Genomic DNA, 25,326 nt, shown 5'->3' with positions numbered 1-25,326 from the left:
ACACATGAAAATGTATGTTGATTTCCAAATATAATCAAAAATATGTGTTGAAAAGAACTCTTCTTCACTCGTAGATGCATTGCTCCGGGCTGGCGTGGAACCCAGAAGTCGCCACTCAGTTGGTCCTGGCCTCCGAGGACGATCGCATGCCCGTCATCCAGATGTGGGATTTGCGATTCGCCACGTCCCCGCTTAAAATTCTGGAGAATCACACCAGGTGCTAATGTTGAAGAATGAGCCGATCCCTGAAAAAAAAAAAAAAGAAATCAACCATATGTTGCACATTCCAAGGCGCACAGAATTATAAGGCAAAATTATATTCATAGTTGGCGTTGAATGTGTTAACATTTTGTTTATTTTAACAGTTGAGTAGATGCAGCCTTACATCTGAACCAAATCACCACAAATATCACAAACAAACAAACTCAATTGGGAGCTATGAATATAAATATGCTTGCCTCAATAACCATACTGCTTTGAAAGCAGTTAAAAACAATTACAAAACAATAGTTTTAGCTGTGAACGGGCAGTAACATTGGATCAAACCACCAGTCTGGGTCTACTGAAGCTGAGAAAAATACTGCAGAACTAGACCAGACTGGATGTCAGTTCTTTCACACCTTTACTGCCCTCTAGCGGCAGGAAGGAGTATTTGATTTGTGTTTGTAAAAATAAAACTTTTGATAGTCAAGTCATATTTATTTCTATAGCCCTTTATTACAAGAGGTTTCAAAGGGCTGCACACACAGCAGACTATTACAGACTATTATTACACCATCCCCTGATCTAGAACCTACATGAAGGCAAGGAAAAACTCATAACCTCAGTGTGAGGTTGTATGACAAACATGAGTACTGTATAACACTCAAAGAAACTCAATATATTATCTTCTTAAGTATATTTCTCTAAAATATGTATAGTCTGATTTGTTAAATTGATGTAAATTCGCGACATTGTTGTCAACTAAATTGTTCCATGGACAAATACCTTTTCGGGTGGCACAATGTCTTTTCAATGTTGTGCGAGAATATGGGACCTCTAAGGTATGGATCCCCCTGAGAGGATTAGTGTCTGCTCTGTAGAGAAACAACTGTTGAATATTGGTCGGTAGGTTATACTTACTTGCTTTGTATAGTATTAATAGGGATTTAAGTTTCCCTATATGTGACCTGCCTTGTAGAAATGACTCACAAGTCGCAACATTCTATTTTTTAGCTATAGGCAGATGACTGTGAAAACCCCCCAAGAAAATCATGAAAAATATCTTTTTTACATTTTTCGCTATTTTAAAAGATATGACGTTCCAAAACACATTCCCCGAATTTTCTAATCCAAATAAATAGAGAAAGTAACAAAAACAGCAATTAAAGTTCAACATTTCTGATTGTAGAAAAACAAATTAAAGTTTTTTTATATGTAGTTAAATAAATGTGCGTGAAAAGTACTTTAACTCTGGTCAAATTTGTTTACATATATGTGTACAAATGCATTTGTTAAAATTAAACTTTGATAGAAATGAGCTGAAGATTTTGCTTTTTTTTTTTGCCATGCTCAGAAATTCACGGAGGGTTTGGATTAAATCATCCAATGGCCCACAGGCTGTATGTTTGCCATGCCTGATGTATGTTATGGGAATCGAACCTGGTTGGAGGCGGTGGGGGCACTGAAATCCAACCACTAGACCACCAATGTCATAGATGACATTCAAAAAGGCATTCGATTTTATATCGTTTTTACTCGTATGTTTTTTGCTTCCCGTTGCATACAATGTTTTGTAATTTTGCATTAATATCGTAGTGAAAACGTAAGATCTTGTGTCTTAACGCACACATATAAATACTGAATTCATTTCCAATTTCATCCACCAGCATTTTGCGGAATGTAACACGTCACAAAGCGCACTTTGAAATGTCTGTCCAGAAATGGGGTTTTATATTCTGGAAAAGACAGTAAGATTAATTGTTTTATTTCACTCGACAGAGGCGTCCTCGCCATTGCCTGGAGCGCAGCCGATCCAGAGTTGCTCCTCAGTTGCGGCAAGGACAGCAGGATTCTGTGCTGGAACCCGAACACGGGTGAGGTAAGAAAGTCGCCTATCTCTCCGTTGATGTTTTTCATTCATTGTGGCAACCCTCGCGACCAACCAGGTGCTGTACGAGCTCCCAGCCGGCAGCCAGTGGTGCTTCGATGTGCAGTGGTGCCCCAGGAACCCGGCGGTGCTGTCGGCCGCCTGCTTTGACGGGCACATAGACGTCTACTCCATCATGGGCGGCAGCACTCAGGCGCAGAGCCACCGGCATGCAGAACAGGTCAGAAAAGTTGTTAGAGGGTTAAGAAAAATTATACGGTAATTCTTTGGTTATCGCAGTTAATGAGAAAAGTGAAAATCCGCTAAGTAGTGTCGCACCCTCATAACAGCCCACAAGAAGCAAACTTACTTGGAGATGACGTCTTTACTGACTGAAAAATATGACTATAACAAAATACAAAGAATCAATCTATAAGTAAGAACACAGAATTGCAGTTGAATGGATGCTCTTTTTTTGTCATTACACTTCTGACCTTCCTCTGAGTCCGGTTTTAATTGATGAATTTCTTTACAATGTAACAAGCTGCTAAAAGTTAGCTGTAACCACTCTTTATAGTTTGTTTTGGGTCGACATATTGACTTGTGCGCCCGCCTTGCTGTTTGACTGACAGCATACACAGGCCTATTACAGTCACACACACGGTCACGCCCACCCAAAACGCAAAGCCCTCCCTAACCTGCGCTCGTGATAGCACTTGCTATGTGCTGTGTGTTCAGAACACAATTTAATACGTTGATATCAATGACAATAAAGATAACTCAATTCAAAATCCGCAAAGCAATGAACCAGCGATAACCAAAGCTCGAAGTACAGAGGGTTCTCTAAACCATAAAATCCGGACTACAAGACGCTACTTGTTACCAGATTATAAACACGTCAGGTTTAAGTACCGTTTGGTTTATTGTTTTTTTTCATGGTGGCCCCGAAAAAATGGCAAGCTGTTCTCTTTCACAACGTATTTATGACGCCCTTTGAGTTGATCTAGTCCATGCTTTTGCCAACATTAGTATGATAACACATAGCAGTAGACAAAAACGGGAGGGTTGACGATCCTTTATTCAATATTTCCAACTTTTTCCCACTACAAATCAAGTCCTCAATTTCTACATCCGAATTGAACAGCAATGGAAGTTATCCATCAAAAGCGTTTGACATCTCTTTGCGTATTATCGGCATCCATTCAAGTTTGCTGAAGTTTCCTTTAATACTCGAGAAACAATCACATGCAAATGTTATTTTGTCCCTTACTGCAGTAACCACCAGAAACAACACAAAAAGACACGCCTGTGTTGCAATCTGGCAATATTCTCCACAGTATGGTTGCCCTGCTGCTGTCGTCTAGAAGCTCGCGTTTTGCTCGACACAGCCCTCATTTGCGTTTTCATTCTGCACAGTCCGTGCTTATCTATGTAATCAATGAATGACTGGTCAAATGATCCGAAAACACGTGACGTAAACAACTTGGGGCAAAATTGAAAATGACACATGTCGGGTGCAGGGGACGACAGCGTTGACATTCTGCAGCCAAAGGTGTTGACCCCAAATTCCCCTTGTGGTCGGTGCCAGGTATGCGCCGGGCTTAATATGTAAGAAATAGTCATGCATTAGTTAACTTGTATGGCTGTTTAAGCCTGCGGTTTGGAATCAGGTGCAGGTTGTACTAAGATACAATTGAGTTTTGTTCCTAAATTTGAGCATGCGGCTTTTAATCATGTGCGGTCTCTAGTCTGGAATTTTAGGTAACTACTACAGAAAAAAATATTTGTAGTAAGCAATCAGTATTTGAATGATAAAGTAAATCACAACTGCTAATACTATCTACAGTCACAATAGCAGCTGATGCTAAAGTTAGCCATAAATGTGGGTGGTGATATAGTTGGAACTAGTCGCTAATACGAGGTTGCCTAGTAGCCGCAAAATTCCGCTAATGCTAGTGGTAGCGCGGGTAAAGCCACTTGCGAATGCAAGGTCGGCGAGTGACCGCAAACTATGCTAATGCTAGCGGTTGCTACAACACATTATACATGAGATTTTAAAATGAATTTGTGTCATACCTCAGTTTCCTACTTTCACAGATTAGCAAGTCTTTTGGAAATATGGATCCTTTCGGGACAGGACAAACATTGCCCCCTCTGCAGCTACCTCAGACTGCTGCCCCCGCTACTAGTATCAACCCGCTTAAAAAACCGCCCAAGTGGATCCGGAGGCCTGTCGGAGCTTCGTTTGCTGTGAGTTGCTCGATCCACAATCCTATTTGTTTTCTTTTGTATTTGTTTCTTGAATAAAATGGTAAAAATTATCTTTGAAATTATCTTATATAGCTGTTGGTAGATATTTTTACAATTTTTAATAACGGCGACCAGATGATGAAGTTGCTGTATCTGAGTCAGATCAGGAGGCTTGTCCTGCTCCTGGTAAACATGGAACCAGTAATATCGGTTTCATGTGGGGGAGAAAACCCCTACCCGAAAAAAAACAGCCTGGAGAGGGATGGACACTGCCAGGTTTAACTTGCTCAAGACACTCCACAGGAAATGGTGCCCCTATGAGCCAAGTGGTTAAAGGATCTGTGAACAGTGATCTTAAAAAAGTAACTATAAATGAAATTAGCACCATCTAACAACTGCTAGCTAGTACAATTTGTATACAGGTGACATCCGATTTACGACATGGATAGGTTCTGGCCAACCAATCATAAATCCATTAAAATGGTACCATTTGCTGCTGACATGGTATTGAATATCTGAGTGTATTGGTACCTGTAGATTGCTGTGCCGGCTGATAAATTGTTGTACGTGTTGTCAAGCTACTACGCCTTGCTGTACCAGGCATTGACTTAAAAAGATTAGCATCCGCTAGAATGATTAACATGTAGTGGTCGTGGTCATAAGTACGGGTGAATGTGAATTTATTTGAAGTAAAAAAATAAATCCATGTAAATCAATAAAAAATACTTCTGCTCATGAGTTAAGAACTTATGGTATCCCTCATCTCATGTCTGATGAGCCACATTTTTTAACAGATTCATTGATTAATATTCCAACTTTTGTTGATCACGATGACCTTTTTCTTATGTGGTCATCCTGCAGTTCGGCGGCAAGCTCGTATCGCTGGAAAACGGACCGGCAAACGGGCAGCAGCCTGGCCCCCGACTGGTCCACGTCAGCCAGGTGGTGACGGAGACGACTTTCTTGACCCGCTCGGAGCAGCTCCAGGCCACACTGAGCTCTGGTGCCTTCCGGGAGTTCTGCCAGGACAAGATCCAAACGGCTCAGGACCAGTTTGATAAAAACATCTGGGCTTTCCTCAAAGTAAGACAGACAGCTTTTTCTTTGTGAGTGTGAATAGAAAGACAGTTATTTTTATTGTTGTTGTGTGTTTACAAGGAAAGTGTGTTTTTCAGGCCAACTTTGAAAGTGACATTCGCAGTCAATTCTTGGAACTTCTGGGCTACAACAAAGAAGAGCTTTCTACCAGGGTAAAACTCATTAAAATAACTCCATATTTATAACAGTATACCCCAGGGATACAACATGAATCCGTACGAAGATGAGGGTTATAAGGTAAAATTTATTTATGTCAGAAGATAGAAACCTATGGCACTCAGTTAATTCTTTCCAAACAGCAGTTATACTCGGATTAAAACAAACAAAATAGTATATATTAAGTACTATTCATATGTAATATATGTGTCTATGATTAAATAAATAAATACATTTATAGAATAACTTAAATTTTATTTACCTTTGGTGTGATGTAATCTAAGCTAGTACAGTGTAGTAGTTTGTGGATACAGAAGGGGAAGACGACTGCGGAAAAAATGGGCCACAATGCATGTGGCTACTTTGTATTCATTAAGAATAGCAAACTTCGTTTCAAATGTTGTTCTGCTCTCCTTGCGTGTTTAGTGCACAATTTTAGCAACAGCATATATTCTCTCACAAAAGGGGAGCATCAAGTGTAAGGAGTTTTGTCTTCATTTTAGTTTATTAAGTGTTAGAATCGAATTGTGTTGTCTAAGCGAGTTGCTGAATCCACCAGGACAGGTCGCCAGAGGTCTATCATAAAATTTAGTTTACATCAGTCTCAACTCGCAGTTCATTAATTCTGATAAAATAAAAATAGAATGTAAACAGAACTGATGCACACACTGGTTAATATAAAACACTACAATTTACTTAAACATTTCATCAAATATTTACTCTTAAGAGGTAATAAAACTATTCTTTGTTATAAAGATATAGTGGGGTACAATTGTATATAAAAAGTGTAATATTAAGATGTGCTGGCCTGGAGACGGATGGTTGCCACCAGGCTGCACTTGCCCAAGGCACACCACAGGAATTGATGCCCCTACAACCCTAGTGGTTAAGAGATCCACCCACCATTTGGTTGTGCGTTGGGGGTGGTGGGCGGCTGGGGGTGATCTAGTGTGGTGCAGTTGGTTTTCATCTTACAGGGGTGGCATGTCAGAAAACAATTAAGCACTGACAGATAGTATGATTCAGTTTAGCATCATAAAGGAAATAACGCAAACTCACATTGGCAGATATCAGCGGCGCTGGAAGGAAAGCCTCCACAGGCGGATTCGGTGGCTGCTCTGCCTCCTCCGCTTGAAAATCCAGAGGCGGTCTTCGACGTGATTGCTGCAGCTAACATGAACTCAGATAACGCTCCAGAGAGTGAGGAGACTGTAGGAGAAGCGGACCAAAAGGAAGTCCTTCAGGATGACCTTCAGGATGACCTGGAAAAGGAGGAGGAAGAGATTCCCTTGGAAGAGGTAACCTTCCGCGACAGAAAAAAGAGATACCATCATTGAATCACTGCATATCATGAAAAAGTACCGTATTTTCCGCACTATAAGGCGCAATGTATTATAAGGCGCACCACCCAAAAATAGTCCTTTGTGATGTATTTTTCTTACATAAGGCACATTGGACTATTAAGTAAGAGCTAGTGTTGCATTAAAAATAAATTCATTTATACTAAATTAATGTAATTTAATCAAACATAAATGAACATTATGACATCTGGTTTAGCCACGAACATTAATTCATTCATAAATGTGCTGTTACTAGACCATGCCCATGTTACTGTGCTGTCCTCACTCTAAAGTATTCCCATTTTCCACCAGCTAAACAGGTTGTGAGCAATCTCCCGAATAACCAGACTTCCTTTCTTCAGAGCCTGTTAATTTGGACTATGGCCTCAACCATTACCATTATAAAGTCACCGAAAGACAAAGTACAAAAAAGTCCCGTTAACTTGCTAGCTATACAATCACATTCTAAATTAAGCTAAGACATGCAAACAGCAATTCAAGCAAGGGTACGTAATTTTTAATTAATAATTAAGTTTAAAAAAATAATAATTAATTAATAATTAATTGTAATTTTGTACAAAATGTTACCATAAACCAGTGCTTTTCAAATATATATATTTTTTTGCACCATATTTATTGGAATTTGTGAAAATGTGAATTTCCCACCGGGGATGAATAAAGTGTCTGTCTGTCTGTCTGTCTATTTATCTATTTATTTATTTATTTATTTATTTATTGCTGCCCCCTAATATGGTGAAGGTGCAACTGCACTGTACTAATTAAAACAACAACAAAAAGTTCCCCGAGGTGACACGTGCACCCCATTGACGAAGGCCCGCATCCCCCTAGAATCACTGCTATAAACCAACATCTTCATTCAAGTTTTCAGAATATGTTTCACTTATGGACAATTCTTGTCCCAAGCAACAACATAAGCGGATTTCGAAAGTTGGCGTCTGAGCTGCCGTCGAAGTTCTGCCCTTCTCTTTGTTTTCCTTTTAGCAATAAACAATTAACATGATAACCACAAGAGGGCACTCAAAAAACCACTGTTTCTCAAAGGCAGAACAGTTTATATGCAGTATGCTCTAATTCTATGCACTTTCATCTTTATCCACCATATTTTCTGATATGTAATGCACCCTCGCATTATAAGACGCTCTTTCAAATTTCTGGCCAATTTGGGGGGTCTTGGCTGGGCTCTACAGTTTGGAAAATATGATAATGTAATCACAAAGCTCTCGTTACTCTTTTTATTGTAATTATTTTTATATTTAGGAGGTGCCACTGGATAGAGACCCGAAGACGGCCCCTGCCCAGGCCAAGGATTCCACTGAGACTCCCGAAGAGGGCGTCAACTTGAGCATCGGTAAAGGTAATCATAAAACATGAAACCTTTCATTTCAAGCAAGGTCTCAAACTCGAGGCCCAGGGACCAATTGCGGCCCTCGGGATGATAGTTGGAGACACACTCGTTTCAAGAATTTGATATACTGGATCACTTATTGTGTATGCTTCATTTACCATTATCCCTCACAAGTCTCAATCTATTTCTTTGTGTAATTGGTACAGGGAATCTTCCTCATAGACAGACAATATTTTTTAATCCACCCTTAAAAGGTTGGACACCTTGATTCCATGAATATAACTATATAATAATTGAGACCCTCTTTTACTGAAATTTGCATAATAAGGAAGAAATGATACGGCTATGCAATTAGGAATAGCAACTAAAGAGTATCGCCCTGGTGTTGTTGTTTCAGCCGCACTATTTGCTCCACTTGTGATGCATGGATACCGTAACTATGGTTGGTGTAGCTTAGCGCGCGCTGTCGGATCTATTAATTGATGATTGTGATTTAATTTTATTTAAAAAAACAAGAAACTTAAATCAGACAGTTCTGGGACAATAAAGCATGATTGATGTTCAAACAACACATCAGCCTGTGTCAGTCAGTCCGGAAGCTGACATTTATTTCAACCGAGACAATGAGAACATGTACACTGTGCAACAGGTATACAGCCACAAAATCCGATGAACTGAAATGTCGACGTAACACAATCGTGGTCCTTTAAAGATCCGATTTACAGTTAACACAATAAGATGGTAAAATAAACTAAAACCTATAATAGAGAAAACAGCACAAGTGTAAGCTAAAGAATTAGGGTTAGGGTTAGCTTTTCTGGATAGGGTGTCACTAAAATCGATTTCGGGGGGAAACCTCAATTGTAAAAATCGCCCAAAAATAAATCAGGATATATATATATATATATATATATATATATATTTGTTTTTATAGAGACGTATACCCAAAATGGGGTGTGTTGGTTTAACACATTGACTGTAAGCTGTAGTTTGGATTCGACCCTATATATTCCTAGACAAAACCAGAAGTACACTATATCAGTGTCTGAAACTCATGACAGAAAGTTACCCGACACCTGGGCAGACAACTCTGAAAAGTTGCCTGCCCAGCCATAACGTTGCCTGCCCCATTTTTCACAACTTGAAACACAAATAAGACGACTAATCGCAACAAAAAACCCCCAAAAAACAATTGTTGCAAAGTATTAAGAATTGATCATCAGAATATATAACAGAACAACACTTTAAAATTAAGTTTATTATAAATCTACTTATAACATTCATTGCATGTATATGACATCGCTGTTTTCCATATGCCATCAGTATGTACCTGTATTTACTCATCTTCATTCATGCAATGTTTGCGTTGCGTCGTCTGCTACAAGCCACGTGAACTCCTCTTTCCACGATGCTTTTAATGTATGTTTACGTTTTGTAGCGTTATTAATTTTGTTAGCTTCTTTTGCATCTTCTGGGGCTGAGCCCTAAAATGCACGACCTTATAACGCTCAGGAAAGTCCGGAAGCACGAAGTTATTCGATGCAGGCCTCTGATTGGCCGCCGAGTATGCAAATTGCCAAATGAACCGAAATTTCCACTAAACGAAGATTTCAAAATCGGAATAAAGCTAACGTTTGATTTGAAAAAAAAAGAAAAAAAATAATATTAATAAAAACGAGATAGATAGATAGATAGATACGAAAAAGTTGTCGGCCACCAGGGCAGAGACGTTGTGTAAGTTGTACGCCCGACATAAAAGATGCATCAGTTGTTTTGTCCCACCCTTTCTTAGTGTTAAACATATTAGTGTTGTAATAAAGACATAAAAACATGCAGTACCTCCGGGAACGGTGCATTCGCAATGATCGCAACAAGGCTTTAGGGCTAGGACCTTAGCTTGGCCTTTTGGCTGAGAGTAAGTGTCCCGGCTCCTAGGCTTTGTAGCGTATTATGAACTGACCGATAACGGATAATGAAAAATGAATAACGAAGATAGATAAATAACCCTTAAAAACCCCAAACCCCATAAAAACATGAAACATGGGATGTTTTTTTTCTATTATGACACCACAAAAAAGAATCACCCATAAATGTATATATACCGTACTATATATATGTATTATTATTTTTAATCCACAGAGGGTTCACCCAGAGTACACAGACTTAGAATTACACAGGCTTGTAATTTATTTAAATTTGATAGACTTTGATGATCTGATTGAATGGTTGTTAAAAAAAAAATCTCTAAATAAGTTATTAAGTATTTGATTAATTTTCTTACTTTCACTCAATTATTTATTTGAATGACTACTTTTTACTTCTCCTTGAGTCATATTATTCTGAAGTAACACAGTATTTTCACTTGAGTAAAAATATGGCTATTCTACCCACCTCTGGAAATGATAATTATGTTCTTTTTGTTTTTTATGTACAGATATGGACGGTCTAATCACGCAAGCCTTGCTCACGGGCGACTTCGAAGCAGCGGTGGAGCTTTGCCTCCACGACGACCGCATGGCCGACAGCATCATCCTGGCTGTCGCCGGGGGAGCCGAGCTGCTAGAGAAGACCCAGAGGAAATATTTCCGCAAGAGTCGCGGCAAGATCGCTAAGGTGCGCTTAAGTTTTTTTCCCCCCCTGTAATTGAGGAAGCGAGCACTTTTTCAAAAAACGAATATAATATGAAAAGAAAGCGCTTGTGTATGGGGGTGTTTTTGCATTTAATTATTCAGTTATTCTGTACTTTTGTATTTTTTTTGTGTGTGGACCCCAGTGAAAGCAAGTTTGCCATAATTCTATTAATTTATCTATTGGGTGCATGGAATTTAAGCTACAGTAAGAGCTAGGGTTGCATCAAAGCCATCTATCTTTAATCGAGCTAGCTAGCTAGCTTTTATTGAGAAAAGCTTATCATTATCTAGAAAAGCTATCCTACTTTTATGTGGGTGGCACCAGCCTCCTAAATTTAATCTAGTTGGCTAGCTACCTTTTTATCTAGCTCGTGAGCTAGCTGGTATATATAATGCTGGCGAACTAAATAGCTTTTATCTACCTACCTTTTAGCTTCTATCTACCTGGTGAGCTAGCTAGATTATATAAAGCCTCCTAGGTTTTCCTGGAGAGGGATGGGCGCCACCAGGCTGTACTTGCCCAAGACACACCGCAGGAAATGGTACCCCTGCGACCCTAGTGTGTAAGGGGTCCACCCACTCACCCAGGTTTTATCTATTTTGCAAAATGGCTAACCTTTATCTAGCCGGTAAGCTAGCAAGCTTCGATCTACGCTATGCCAGCTATTACCTAGATTAGAAGTTAGCTTTTATCTGGCTATCTTCTCTCCAGTTAGCTAGCTACCTAGAATTTACCTGGATAGCAAGCTTAATTTATATAGCTAGCAAGCTTTAGCTAACTTATCCAGCCATTTATTTGCCTACATTGACTCAGGCATTATTGATAACAAACTAACCAGGTAATCCTCATAAACCGGCTGAGTTCAGTGAATCAACTGACAACTATATCAATACTTTGTTGTTGTCTGGTAGCTAATCAGCGCTGTGGTAACCAAAGACTGGCGCGACGTCCTGAACACATGCGACTTGCACAGTTGGAAGGAGGCGCTTGCGGCCGTCATGACCTACGCAAAACCCGAAGAGTTCTCCTCCTTGTGTGGTGAGTCGAGTGGCGTCGTCATCTTGTTTGTTCTTTAATTTGATCCCTCTCGTTGATCCATTCGTGCTCTCCAGATCTCCTCGGCGACCGTCTGCAAGCGTCGAACGAAGCCTTCGTTCGAACCGATGCCTGCCTGTGCTACATCTGCGCCGGCAGCATAGACAAACTGGTGGCTTGCTGGAACGTGGCCGGTCGGCAACATTGTCCGCTTGCTCTGCAGGTATACACAGAGTTTTGGATAACTTAAATACATGACACCACTGCTTCTCAACTGGTCTGAAATTAGGTCCTACCATTCCACCCCAATGACAAGCTGGAGCCCAAATGAAGAAGAAATTTCCACTTCCCAATTTATCCAATGAAAGTATTGTGTCACTTGATACAGAGATAGCTAGGGCTCCGGCCGATAATTGATAAGTCTTCAAAGGCATTAAATTAACTGTTCTAAAAATAAGGCCTTAATTGTCATTAAAAAGTCTTAAATCCGTTAGGTCTACCTTAAATACACATAGCAACTTTGGACAGAGATGTCTACTTTGGACCACGCACAAAAAGTGCACATTTAATGAGGAGTGGCTGTCCGCCAAACTTGATCATTGGGGCACGACTTCTTGTGGTGTGTCTTGGACAAGTACAACCTGGTGGCGCCCATCTCTATCCAAGACGTTTTTTGGGGTTAGGGTTCTCTCCCTCTCGTGAAACGGGCAGGACTGGTTTCCCTGGTTTCCCTGGTTACCAGTATCAGGAGAAGTCTGCTGATTTAGATCCGATACAATACCTTCATCATCTTGCCGCCATTGTTTTTTGGGTATAAAGCCTCAATCCGTGTCACAGAGATGAGCTAGACCTTGGCATTGACGGGCAGTGGCCGCAGCATGCCCCGAAAGACTTCTAATACAACTGCTACCCAGTTAAACACTGCATACTGCATATGAAAACACAATATCACAGATGTTTTATGAGGGATTCGATACACCACTGTCACCATACTTAAAGTTATGAAGCAAAAGTCATATAAGTCTATGTGTGGATTTAGGCAAACCACGCACGTGAGACCTATGAAGATTCTATATTGAAAATGAATGAGTGAAGTTGTTTTTCAGGATGTGATCAGTGATTGGCTGGTGGCAGTGGAGGGTGGCACCTGCTCCTTGTTTAAAGTCAGCTGGGATGCAAACATTGAAAAATAAGAAATTTGATGAAAATAAATGTCAGCCCATCACTGAGACTGATGCATGATATTTTAAATAAATATAGAAAGGATGTGACTCAAGCTGGTAGGGTTGAGTGGATGGCGGTTGCAGAGGAGGGGCAGGCGATGGTGGATTAAACGCAAACTTGATTTTAAAACTCAAACTTGCAAGTATTGTCTTGGTCTTGAAAGAGGTCATTTCTTAAATTGGTTCCTTATTATATTTATATTTGATTATAGTTCAGATCATAAATGCAATTCAGTAGGAGAGTGATGCGTGGCTTTTTTGTCTTTCTTGATAATCACAAGCTTTTTTCCCATGGTTATCATGTTTTTGTTTCTTCCTCTAGCGTCAATGCAAGCTTTGGACGCATAGTGATTGAGTACATTACAAAAATACAATATTTCCGAGTCTTTACAAACAACAAAAGATTTCGAACTGAATCAAAAAGACATTGGGGGAGGTAGTTCAGCCAATAGAATATCAGCATTTCCATGAAGCTGTGACGCAAACCAATAGCTGACCAGCATTTTCTATGAAGTTGACCAATAGCTGACCGGCATAGAGACCCATAGATAGACTCAGAACTCTACATATGCATAAAAACTGCAAATTTCAAGTTTTATGTTGTTGAAATTGTACAATAAGGAAAATGCCATAAAAACAAATCTTATTCCACACATTAAATTGAAAACGTCATAAGGCTGATTCACCGCATTCCGGGGGTCAATTGTACAGTCAAAAAAGGATCGATCCACGAATTTAACTGTTGCTTTTATTTTGTAATCTTCCCTACAGGACCTGATCGAAAAAGTGGTGGTGCTGCAGCGTGCCGTGGAGCAGACGCAACGCTCTGGTGCCAACGCCGGCATCCTGCTGGCCAAGGAGATGTGTCGCTACGCTAGCCTTTTGGCCTCGCAGGGGAGCCTGTCCACGGCCATCAGCTACCTGCCCAATGCCAGCGGCCAGGTGAGCTCCAGCTTCATTCCCGGGAACAAAAGGGGCGGCCATATTGTCTTCTCACAATATCAACAGCGTAACATCTGTTACAGTGGGGCAAATAAGTAGTCAAACACTTTTTCTCCCACTTGAAAATATTAGAGAGGTTTGTAATTGTCAACATGGGTAAACCACAACCATGAGATACAGAATGTGGAAAAAAAAACTGAAAAATCACATTGATTATTTTAAAGAAATATTTTGCAAATCATTGTGGAAAATAAGTATTTGGTCAATACCAAAAGTTCATCTCAATATTATTTACCCTTTGTTGTCAATAACAGAGGCCAAACATTTTCTGTAACTCTTCACAAGCTTTTCACACACTGTTGGTGGTATTTTGGCCCATTCCTCTATAAAGATCTCCTTTAGAGCAGTTTTGGGGCTGCTGTTGGGCAACACGGACTTTCAACTCCCTTATAGAGTTGAGATTTGTATCTAGAGATTGGCTAGGCAAAACCAGGACCTTGCAAAGCTTCTTACAAAGCAACTCCGTTGTTGTCTTCGCTGTGTGTTTGTGATAATTGTCATGCTGAATGACCCAGCCACGTCTCATCTTCAATGCCTTTGCTAATGGAGGGAGATTTTCACTCGATACATTGCTCCCTTCATTCTTTTACACAGATCAGTCATCCTGGTCCCTTTGCAGAATAACAGCCCCACAGCATAATGTTTGCACCCCAATGCTTCACAGTGGGTAGGGTTCTCTTCAGATGCAATTGAGTTTTTTTCTTTCTACCAAAACGTTCTATTTTGGTTTTATCTGACCATAACACATTTTCCCAGGTCTCACAATACCAACATTAAATTAACAATGTATTAATTAGAGTTATTTCCCTCGTCATGCTTTTATCTTGAGCTTTCAGGACAACTTTGTTTTCTCCATTCTCTAACATTCATCTCTGATAACGTGATTTAAAATAGTATGATAATGAAATCAAATGGAATGCCTTTTTGTAGGTCATCTATATAACAGGTGGTCCATTGATTAGGATTTGGCGCGCTCACATTCAAATTGCATGTTTTGTGGTGGTTATCAGCAATATTTTCATATTGATCAATCATTCCACAAATACGGTAATATTCTACCCATACTTTGATTCATTTTTTTAGGTTAAAAAAAGCATGCTTTAGATAAATAGATTCAATTACATTTTTCAGAAACATCACTTTAAAAAAATGTGCATTAAATCTTAAGTATTCTGATGAGCCTACCTAGCATGCTAACTTGTCGGCATGTTTTTTGCCCACAAGGTGGCTGTACAGCATCTCCGCGAACGCCTCAGTCGGGCTCTGGGTCAGCAGGCAGGTCCAGTTCAGACCCCAAAACCTCAACCTCAGTCCACCATCCCACAAGCCCGCCACGCCTTCACTCCACTACAGCCTGCCACGCCCCCAGCACCAACACCCGCCTCTATCCCCACCCAGCAGCAGTACTACCAACCCGTGAGTTGCTCTACCAACCCAGAATGTAAAGATTGAATTTATTAATTGAAAGAAAAATGTGTGTTTCAGGTGAGGTCCGCCTCCACTGTCACTTCGTGGAGTAACCAAACACCGACCGCCTTGCCCAACGTCACACCTCCTTTCCAAGTGGGTCCTGAGCAGCAGCAGGTACCTCCATTGAACATTTAAGAGTCTGAAGTTTCCCAATTCGTTTACATCAGGTCAAACTGCTTGATAGCTGGCTAGCTTTTATCTAATTGGGTGGATTGCTAGTTTTCATTTAGCTGGCTAACTAGCTAGTTTTTACTTAGCAGGATGGCTGGCTAGAATTTATCTTGCTGGCTGGCTGGCAAGTTTTATGTAGGTGGCTGACAGGCCAATATTTATTTAGTAGTCTAGCTTGTTTTTATGTCTGGCTAGCTTTTACCAAACTGGCAGACTTGCTCGATTGATCTAGGTGGCTACTTTTTATTTTGCGGGATGGTAGGCTACAATTTATTCTGCGGGCTAGTTGGCATCCAGTTAAATAGCTGGCTTTTTTTTTTAGCTAACTACCTGACTGGTTAGCTTTTTATCGAGAGACTAGTTGGATAGCCTTTATCATGCTGGCTGTGTGGCTAATTTTTATTTAGTAGTCTAGCCAGATTTTTATACCGCTGTCTATCTGGCAAGCTTTTGTCTAGGAGGCTAGTTTTTGTTTAACAGGTTGGATGGCTAGTTTTTATTTACTAATCTAACTAATTTTTATGCAGCTGTCTGACTAGCTTTAAATTAGCTACCTGGATGGAGAGCTTTAACCTAGCTTAGATGCTCACTGTCTGTCTTTTGTTTGAATTTGCTGGTGAGCTAGTTTTCATCCAGCCGGCTGAATGGCTGGCTGGCCAGTTATTATACAGCCAAGTGGTCACTTAGCTTTAATGTAGCTAGCTGACTGGCTAGCTTTTAACTTGCTGGGTTGCTGGCTAGCTTTTTGAGCTAGATGGCAGGCTGGCTAGGTAGCTTTTGTCTAGCTTGCTGGCTGGCTTGCTTTTAACTACCTAGCTTTTAGCCGGCTTTTTGACCAGCTTTTATCTAGCTAGCTGGCTAACACCCAAAGTCTAAAAAAATCCCCACCATGTTCCCAGCAGGCCGAACCGCCAAAGTCTCTGTACGGGATGCCGCCGTCAGGCTCCGCCACTGCCGCCTCCACCGGCCCTTCCTACATGTACTCCCAGCAATACCAGCGTAAGTCTTTAAGATCAAGCGACGACAAAAATGCAAAGCTGTTATTTATTTTTCTTTAAAACCGTCAAAACATTTCATATCATAATGTTTGGCATCTTTGCACGTTCTCCACCACTAACAGCAACTGTTGAATGTCAGCCCAGCCTCAGGTGCAGCACTTCCCGCCTGGAGCTTATCAGCCTCTTCAGTACTCTGAGCCCCCTTACCCTCCTCAGCCACCCGGCTTCGTCGGCCAGTGCCTGCCCTCTTCTTCTTCTTCACACTCCTCTTCTTTTCCTCCATTTCCTACCTCTTCATCTTTCAAGCATGGCGTCCCAGGCTCGCCTGGGTGTTTCGCTCCTCCACCTGGCGGAGTTTCAGGTACAAAGTTTGAGCTCGAGCAGAACGCGGAAGCCCAGGGACAAGGTGCGAGAGATCGCCAAGGCAACTTTTTAATTGTCTTTGCGTTTCTTGTGTGTCACTTCCTGTTTGTCTTGTAACACACTAAAAAAATGCATTGATTAAAATTGATCTGTCACTAATTTCCTTCTCCACTAAAACTATAAATCTATTTCCTGGTATTTTGCAATCTGTGAAAACAGGGCTCTGGAACCTTTTTGACTCGAGCCATGAAAGTAAAATATTGGGATTTTATTTTTACTGACAGCAAGACAAGAAAAAACAATTAAAAAAACTGATCTCCAGACAAGAAAAAAATTATTTAGTGCATTTTATCTTACTATGTGACATTTAATGATTTCATAAAATTTAAAATAGTTATAGTGCCATAGTCTGTGTCCCATATCAACAAATATCCCACTTACCGTATTTTCCGTACTATAAGCCTCTGGAGTATAAGTCGCACCAGCCAAAGAATGCATGATTAAGAAGAAAAAAAACACATATATGTTATATCTTTGGGGGAAATGTATTTGATAAAACCAACAGCAAAAACATACATGTTGAGGACATGGTATTGTACGTTACACGCTCGGATACGGTACATCCGGTAAATGGTAAAATACTATACGTAGCCAATTACAATACAACTTTATTTATATCTGTACATTCAAGGAAACTGTGGGGGTCAGATGCATCGACATTTCGTTCTGTATACACGTGTACTAGAATGACAATAAAGTAGATCTGAATCTGAATCTGAATCTGAATCAGTAACGGTGTTACAAGAGTTATACAGATAACTCCAGAGTTATACAGATAACTTGTCTCATCTCATCTCATCTCATTAGCTACACCGCTTAGTAGGGTCGCGGGGGGGCTGGAGCCCATCCCAGCCATCTCCGGGCAGTGGGCAGGGGACACCCTGAACTGGTTGCCAGCCAATCGCAGGGCACACAGGGACAGACAACTCATTCGCTCATTCACACCTAGGGACAATTTGGACCGGCCAATTCACCTGAAATGCATGTCTTTGGAATGTGGGAGGAAACCGGAGTGCCCGGAGGAAACCCACGCAAGCACGGGGAGAACATTCAAACTCCGCACAGGAAGTCTGGAGCTGGATTTGAACCCACGACAGGTTCCCATGACATGAACTGTGCCGCACAAGCGCTAACCACTGCGCCGCCGTGCTGCCAACTTGTATTCAATTAAAATTATTCTTTAAAAAAATAATATAATTTGTAACTTGAGCAAAACTCTGCTAACAGAAGTTTAATCTGGAAAGATCATTCCACTTAATTAACCAACTGTGCTTTTCTAACTGAAATTTTTATGGTTCATGGAGGACTAATTGCTGATATTTTAATGAAATGACCAATCATCTTTTTTTTTTAATGTAAGTCAGTGACTTAATAGCAAACACGGGACTATTCCCTTATTTTTTGCATGTGCCAGGACCCCAGAATGGTTGGAACGACCCACCAGCCCTCAGCAGAACTTCCAAAAAGAAAGTGAGTCTTTCCAGAATATCCGCTTTCCATTGCTCTGTAAACAAATCCAAAAACTTAAAAATCATTTTTTTCAAAGCTTCCGGAAAACTACGCCCCACCTGCACCAATTACAGCTCCCATTATGGCTCCCCTGGGCGGAGACCCTAATGTCCAGGCCTCTGGAACGCCACAGGGCTCAATCCCGGGTCCTCATGGTGTGTTCCAGCCTATGTCATCGCAGACCCTTAATCCAAACATACCAACTGAAGGAGCACCCGGGGGGCCCACAGGTGATGCTGTACAGGTTGGTATCCTTATTTTCAGGTGGATCAAATGAAACTAGTGATGGGTGGGTACCGATACCAGCTTTTTTTTTTCAAGGTGAAGGTACTTGGTAGCCAACACCAGTATCTGCTGCCTTCTACAGAGAAAAGCAAAAATAAAACTTACTCTTTCACATGGCAGTTAAGATACGCGCTGTTTTAGTTTACATTAGGAGGACATCAAGAACCCAATATTGTCTTAAACACACCAAGTGTTTTCACTTGTTTGAAGTGGAGATTCCAAACCCCTTGAAGTTATTCAGATTTACTTGGCTAAGTAGATAATTCTTACAACATAACAATACAGTGATCAAATAGTGGATTTTGAACAACAATTAACTGCAAAATATAAAAGGATAATTAAATTTACTAAATGTCCCTGAACGCATCTCTGGCGAGCAACTTCGCTGCCTAATGCCCAATACGCACACACAATAGCAGCGTCACAAAACTTCAGGCGTTTACCAATTCAACAAAATGAGTGCAACATTGAAGATAAAATGAAATGTAGACAAAATGTAAATTGCTTTGACGACATACAGTGGTGGATAAGGTACCAGTTTGTTCAATCGCAAAAGATCGTGCTTGCGCACATGGTGTGTACAACTGATCCATCTCTCTTGTGTCAGTGATTGAAATTAGGATACAATTAGTCTATCAGTGCATTAGGTATACAAAATATAGTTTTAAATAAAATCGTAATCTTTATTTTAGCTACATGTCCCTGTGATCTGATTACTTTTTGCTGTATTCTGATTAAGTAACACCGTTACATTTATTCTGTTTATACCCAACCCTAAATAAAGGCATTATTGAGGGAAAATATTTTTGCTTGGTTTTAAGGGTATTTCCACAAAAATTATACATACTCACGGTATCAGTACTAGTATTGTGATTGGTATATGTCACAGATGAAAACCGATGCCAAATGTTTCCAGCCTGTGCAGCCAATCCCGGCTGAGAAGATTGCAAAGAAACCCATCCCAGAGGAGCACCTGATCCTCAAGACCACCTTTGAAGGCCTGGTCCAAAGATGCCTGGCCGTTGCTACCGACCCGGTTAGTTGGGAAAAGCCGCCGCCGTTAAAAAAAAAACTAAATTTATTGATGCTTCACAACTTTGACGTTACACATTATCTTAAGCAAGTTATACATTTGCCAGTTAGCCTATTTGGCTCACATTGGGAGTGGATTATTATGTGTTACACAATACACCTTATGGTGCAACCTGGGCACATTATCAGGGACTCTCCCAGGGTCATCGGGTGTTTCAGGTCTTAGTCAGAAACCTTTATCTAGGTAGCCTAGCCGAGGGTGGTCACGCTACCGTGTATCTTTTTCAGCTGCTTCCAAGATGTTATTGATGGCTCTTCGCCAATGCAGTCCACAAATCCCAAAATGCTCGAGGACACAGTGTAAAAGACCTGCCTGCAAAGCCCCTGCAGCCCAACTCAATAGGCTCGCAGTGGGCCCTCCGCCCATTCCTTTGGTATTCATCCACAATGTTGGCTTACATTGCCCTCTTGCTCCCCCGAGTTTCACCCATCCTGTCCTCCCAAGGAACCGTCAACTCAAGGAGCACTACCTGCTTATTGGCTCTAGTTTTAAGCAGCTTCACTGGCCAGAGTGTTGTAGCTGTGATGATGTCTGCTAATCGCAACTGCTTCCCTATGTTCACCAGGAGTTTCTAGACCCTTGCAGTTGTGAACAACCTCCCTGTGTCTTCTTGGAGGGTTGAGGTTTCTTACCTGCTCTGACAAAGGAAATATTGCTCCTGGTTGGATGTTGTCGCTTGCTGGTGTTGATGCCAGTGCAGATCGTTTCAGCTATTTCCTGCCGGACCTGGTCGTGGCGCCACCTATACCTGCCACTCCCATGGCCTTTGAGCAACAGTTGAGGATATGTTCTAATGAGCCTCTGTTCTGACAGAGCTGAAACACGGGGGGTCAACCAGAACCCAGGTGAACAGATTGGCAGGGTTTGGGAGGACATCATACACTGATGTGACCAGGAATTTGAAGTAGTGTGGTAAGGAGGAAGCGGCACATTGTCCTCCTCCTGAGTTTGGGGAGTTGTTTACCGGTAGAAGTGACACCAAGGATGAAGATTTCATTATATCTAGTGATTTGAAGTGAAACTGTTTTTATGCTAGAGTTATCTGAATAACTCTTAATATGTTACGTCATTATTGACATTACCAGCCAGGCATGTCAGTTATGTAACGTTCGGATACCAGTCATTTATTCAGCCTGTTGTTCTCTATTTTATTTCAATTTCAAATTGCCTTTCTAGATAGCATGTATGTTTTTTGTTGGTTTTTATCAAAGTAATTTCCCCCCAAAATGCGACTTATACTACAGGAGTGACTTATACCGTGAAATTCGGATTACGGGGCGTACCTGATTATAAGCCACATGTACCCACATTGAAACAAAAGATATTTACAAAGAACGATGGTACACAGAAAGGGTTTTAGTAATATACAGTAAAAAATAGGTGTCTGTACGATGCCACCAGTCACCGAAATACGTCATGCCCCACATATCAATAGAAAACGTAAACTCTATGGATCAAAGATAAGGATGACCATTTCAATATATACTCATCCTAGAAACATGATCAGTCAAAAACAAGATACCCGAAAACTATAAAGCCGAAGGAACTCACCATTACGTCCCCCTTGCCGTCTTCAACTTCTCCGAATGTCCGCGGAAATGGCTTCGTTACATCAAGGACGATCCATAGAATCCAACCGTGTAAATTATTCACTCCAAAATACACGATATAGCTGACAGATAAATAGAATTCCGACTAAAACATTTTTGATTCGTTGGACGTTTCTTCTTGTAATCCCTTCTTTCGTCACATTATTTCCGTTTTCAATTAAACAGATTTGTAAAATTACTCCCAATATGGTAGTTAGCACCCGCCTTTCGATTGACACCTTTTCCATGATGAGGGTCTGTTCATGCTAGTTTTTTTCATGCACAAAGCGCAAAGTTACATTAAACCTGCGCCTTCCTGGACACATGTATTCCACGTGTCTCACTCTTACCTTTACTGTTTGGGCACCCCTGGCGGAAGTTGATAAAAATGCATAATATAGCTGCATCGTTGCATAAGCCGCAGGGTTGAGAACTTGGGGAAAATAGTAGTGGCGTATGGTCCGAATTATACGTTATATGTTTTTTTCCTTCTTAAATATGCATTTTTTTGGTCGGTGCGACTTGTAGTCCGTAAATACTGTAAAATCAGCAGATGCCTTGAAGTTTTATACATACGTAATAGAAGTAATAGTAAAAATATTGTCTGTGTTTATTTTAAGGCAGCTAACACTAATGTTATTTGAACCATTCTTTTTTCGTTTATCCAGCAAACTCGCAGGAAGCTGGACGATGCCAACAAACGACTGGAGGCACTTTATGACAAACTGCGGGATCAGACTGTAAGTTGCCAAACATCTTCATTGTCAAAAAACCTTTTAAATTTTATGGGATGTTTAAAATGGAAATTGGGCCATGATGTGTCCAAACAACACCCTAAAACCAATTTTTTGACTCTCTCCATAAAAAATAATCAGGTAATTGTATTTAAAAAAAAAATTGGGTTCAAAACATACCAAAAAGATAAAAAAATGTACAAAAAAACTACCCGTATTTCGGGCTGGGCTTCTCCTTTGCTAGAAGAGCCAATTGCAGCCAATTTTTTCCATTTTGACTAATTGTTTAAGGCCAACAGAAAATTCAGTTCTGTAGCCATCTATAAAGGACATATCATCATAAGAAAGCTTGAACCCTCATCTTTCATTAGAAAATTAAAGTATGTTTCTATATTTTACCATTGTTTTTACCAAACAATTGACATTAACCCTTAAACGTTTCACCGTCAGACTGTTAAGAAGCAACCAGTCACTGAAATACATCATTGGAAAGCTTTAACTCTTGTAGTCATCACAGGAACATCACAATCAGTCTGAAATCAGATATCCGAAAACTAGACCTTCTCAACAATGAAATGCACAGTTCAGGCCCTTTTTGGTGACTTTGATATGGTATTTTTGGGTCAAAAATGCATCAATTGTCAAGTCATGTTTTTTGTGACGCCCTTAATCACAAAGAGTCTCAAGGGGCTGCACAGAATACAGACTACTATTACACAATCCCTGATCCAAAACCTAAATAACGGCAAGGAAAAACTCAAAAACCTCAACTTGCGGAAAACAAAGAAACCTTGAAAAGGGGCTGCTCATGAGGTCATCCCCCTTCCAGGATGACCATGCTGCAACGGATGCAATAACAAATAATACACAAATATTCTCAACATGAAATATAGGTCATTCATAAGCTACAGAACAGAAGTGTTTAAGCTTGGATTTAAACAGTTCCACTGAGGTTGCAGATCAAATCTCTGGGCAGAGCGTTCCACAACACCAGGGCCTGAATGGAGAACGCTCTTGAACCTGTGGTTCTCTTCTTGGCTCTTGGGATCACTAGTACTGATCAATTGCCCCTGCCATAGCACTCTTCACAGAATGTGAATGTTTGTCTGGGTGAGTAAAGGGGTAGGACTTAGCCATAGGTCAATTTGTCGGGCTGGGTCAGTCTTCAATACCCGTGGGCTTTGATCGCCTTGATTTTTCAAGGTCCGGTCTTACCTTTGCCCTGCAACAGATAGTAAAACATTCAAGTCTTTAATTCTAACTTGTGCTCTCTATTCCTCTCCGGCAGCTCTCCCCTGCCATCGTTGGGGGCCTGCACAACATGGCGCGCAGTATCGAGGCACGCGCGTACGCCGAGGGTCTGGGCATTCACACGCATATCGTCAGCAGCAGCAACTTTAGCGAAACTTCGGCGTTTATGCCCGTCCTCAAGGTGGTGCTAACGCAAGCCAACAAAATGGGCGTGTGAGCACGCCCACTTACCACCCGGGTCCCCCAATCAAGGGCTCTAAACAGATGGGGGGTTTTATTTTCAATTCCCACTGATTGCTTTTGAATCAACTTGATATTAAGCGACTCCATTCGAGCGAATCGTTGTTCAATGACTGAAAATGGAAGAATAAGGGATATTCTATGCATCAGATTGTGTAGAAATTTTTATTTTTGTCATATTTTTTGAAGAAAAAAAAACATTCTTCTTCTGCGTAAAATACGTATTTGATTTTTCAACTCCGCCTTTTAGGCCATGTCTTAACAGCAATTCAATTTCATTGTGTATATTATCACGGCACTTCACTTCAAAATTCCTTTTTTAATCCTCCAGAATACTCCAAAAACCTTTTTTTTTTTTCAAGTTGTCACTTAGGCATGTTGTTTGTGGCTCAGGGGTCACCAATATCGGGCTTAAGGTAGTTACCTAAAAATGCCTGAGTAGCCGGCAGAGCAGTTCTGAAAATAGCTCACCACTGATCGGTAATTGTTATTTTCTAAGAAATGTGTTTTCTAACTGGCATGAGAAGTCATTTATGTGTAGTGATGAAAATTCCAGCCCTTTCTAGAGAAACAGCTCAGTTTTTTTGTATTTCTAATATATACATTACCAATAATGTTAACACTGATCACAAAATGAATAATTCATTTTAAAATGTATTATTTAGCTATATTAGAATAGCCTTTTTTTTGACTCTACTGTAAACTTTTAACTCAGTTAGACATTTAACTTTTTATACTAGGCAATTTTGAAGTCAACACAATCCCTGGAAAACAAATGCAAATTAACTCGTCAGTGCTATAAGTTAGAAAATAAAGACGCTATTTTACCAATTACCAATAATAATGTAACACTGGGTCAGCACAGCGGGACAGTGGTTAGCGTGTATGCAGCACAGTTCTGAAGTCATGAGATCGAACCTTCCTGTGTGGAGTTTGCATGTTCTCCCCGTGCTTGCGTGGGTTTCCTCCGGGGCACTCCGGTTTCCTCCCACATTCCAAAAACATGCATGTCAGGTTAATTGGCCGGTCCAAAATTGTCCCTAGGTGTGAATGAGCGAGCAAATTGTCTGTCCTTGTGTGCCCTGGGACTGGCTGGCAAGCAGTTCAGGTTGTCCCCTGCCCACTGCCTGAAGATAGCTGAGATGGGCTCCAGCACCCCCACGACCCAACTGAGGATAAGCGGTGCAGATAATGGATGGATGTAACACTGACCACAAAATGAATCAATAATATATTTAAAACATGTATCATTCTACAATATTATAAGTTTTTGTTTTTACCCTACAGTGGTCCTTGAACTCATTTACACATTTATCTTTATTTTATTACACAACTTTAAATCAACTTAGAATCCTTATTAAAAAATAAAATTATCAACTCTTCAGTGCTATAAA

General features: G+C 40.6%; 1 protein-coding gene across 7 annotated transcripts in view; it reads left to right on the top strand.

The window, feature by feature from the left end:
* Nucleotides 1-24,852, top strand: part of sec31a (SEC31 homolog A, COPII coat complex component) — a 32,431-nt gene extending 7,579 nt beyond the window's left edge. Inside the window, exons 7-27 of one of the 7 annotated variants that reach the window (XM_088319796.1) lie at nt 75-217; nt 1,981-2,080; nt 2,148-2,309; nt 4,166-4,318; nt 5,180-5,401; nt 5,494-5,568; nt 6,640-6,870; nt 8,191-8,287; nt 10,713-10,891; nt 11,821-11,947; nt 12,022-12,167; nt 13,939-14,109; nt 15,394-15,585; nt 15,655-15,753; nt 16,713-16,809; nt 16,948-17,214; nt 18,646-18,701; nt 18,778-18,984; nt 19,915-20,061; nt 22,376-22,447; nt 23,730-24,852. In XM_088319796.1, coding sequence (XP_088175922.1) covers nt 75-217; nt 1,981-2,080; nt 2,148-2,309; nt 4,166-4,318; nt 5,180-5,401; nt 5,494-5,568; nt 6,640-6,870; nt 8,191-8,287; nt 10,713-10,891; nt 11,821-11,947; nt 12,022-12,167; nt 13,939-14,109; nt 15,394-15,585; nt 15,655-15,753; nt 16,713-16,809; nt 16,948-17,214; nt 18,646-18,701; nt 18,778-18,984; nt 19,915-20,061; nt 22,376-22,447; nt 23,730-23,909 — 3,123 coding nt within the window. In that variant the 3' untranslated portion in view covers nt 23,910-24,852. Of the gene's footprint in view, nt 1-74; nt 218-1,980; nt 2,081-2,147; nt 2,310-4,165; nt 4,319-5,179; nt 5,402-5,493; nt 5,569-6,639; nt 6,871-8,190; nt 8,288-10,712; nt 10,892-11,820; nt 11,948-12,021; nt 12,168-13,938; nt 14,110-15,393; nt 15,586-15,654; nt 15,754-16,709; nt 16,810-16,947; nt 17,215-18,645; nt 18,702-18,777; nt 18,985-19,914; nt 20,062-22,375; nt 22,448-23,729 lie in introns of all 7 variants that reach the window. The other 6 variants (XM_088319799.1, XM_088319798.1, XM_088319797.1 and 3 more) reach the window with 6 other exon arrangements.
* The last annotated feature ends 474 nt before the right edge of the window (nt 24,853-25,326 follow it).

The sequence above is a fragment of the Urocampus carinirostris genome, chromosome 16 (genome assembly GCF_059441175.1).
Source record: "Urocampus carinirostris isolate Australia breed hairy pipefish chromosome 16, RoL_Ucar_1.0, whole genome shotgun sequence".
Lineage (NCBI taxonomy): Eukaryota > Metazoa > Chordata > Actinopteri > Syngnathiformes > Syngnathidae > Urocampus > Urocampus carinirostris.
The sequence above is the reverse complement of the archived record's forward strand: the minus strand, read 5'-3'. Positions and strand labels throughout refer to the sequence as shown.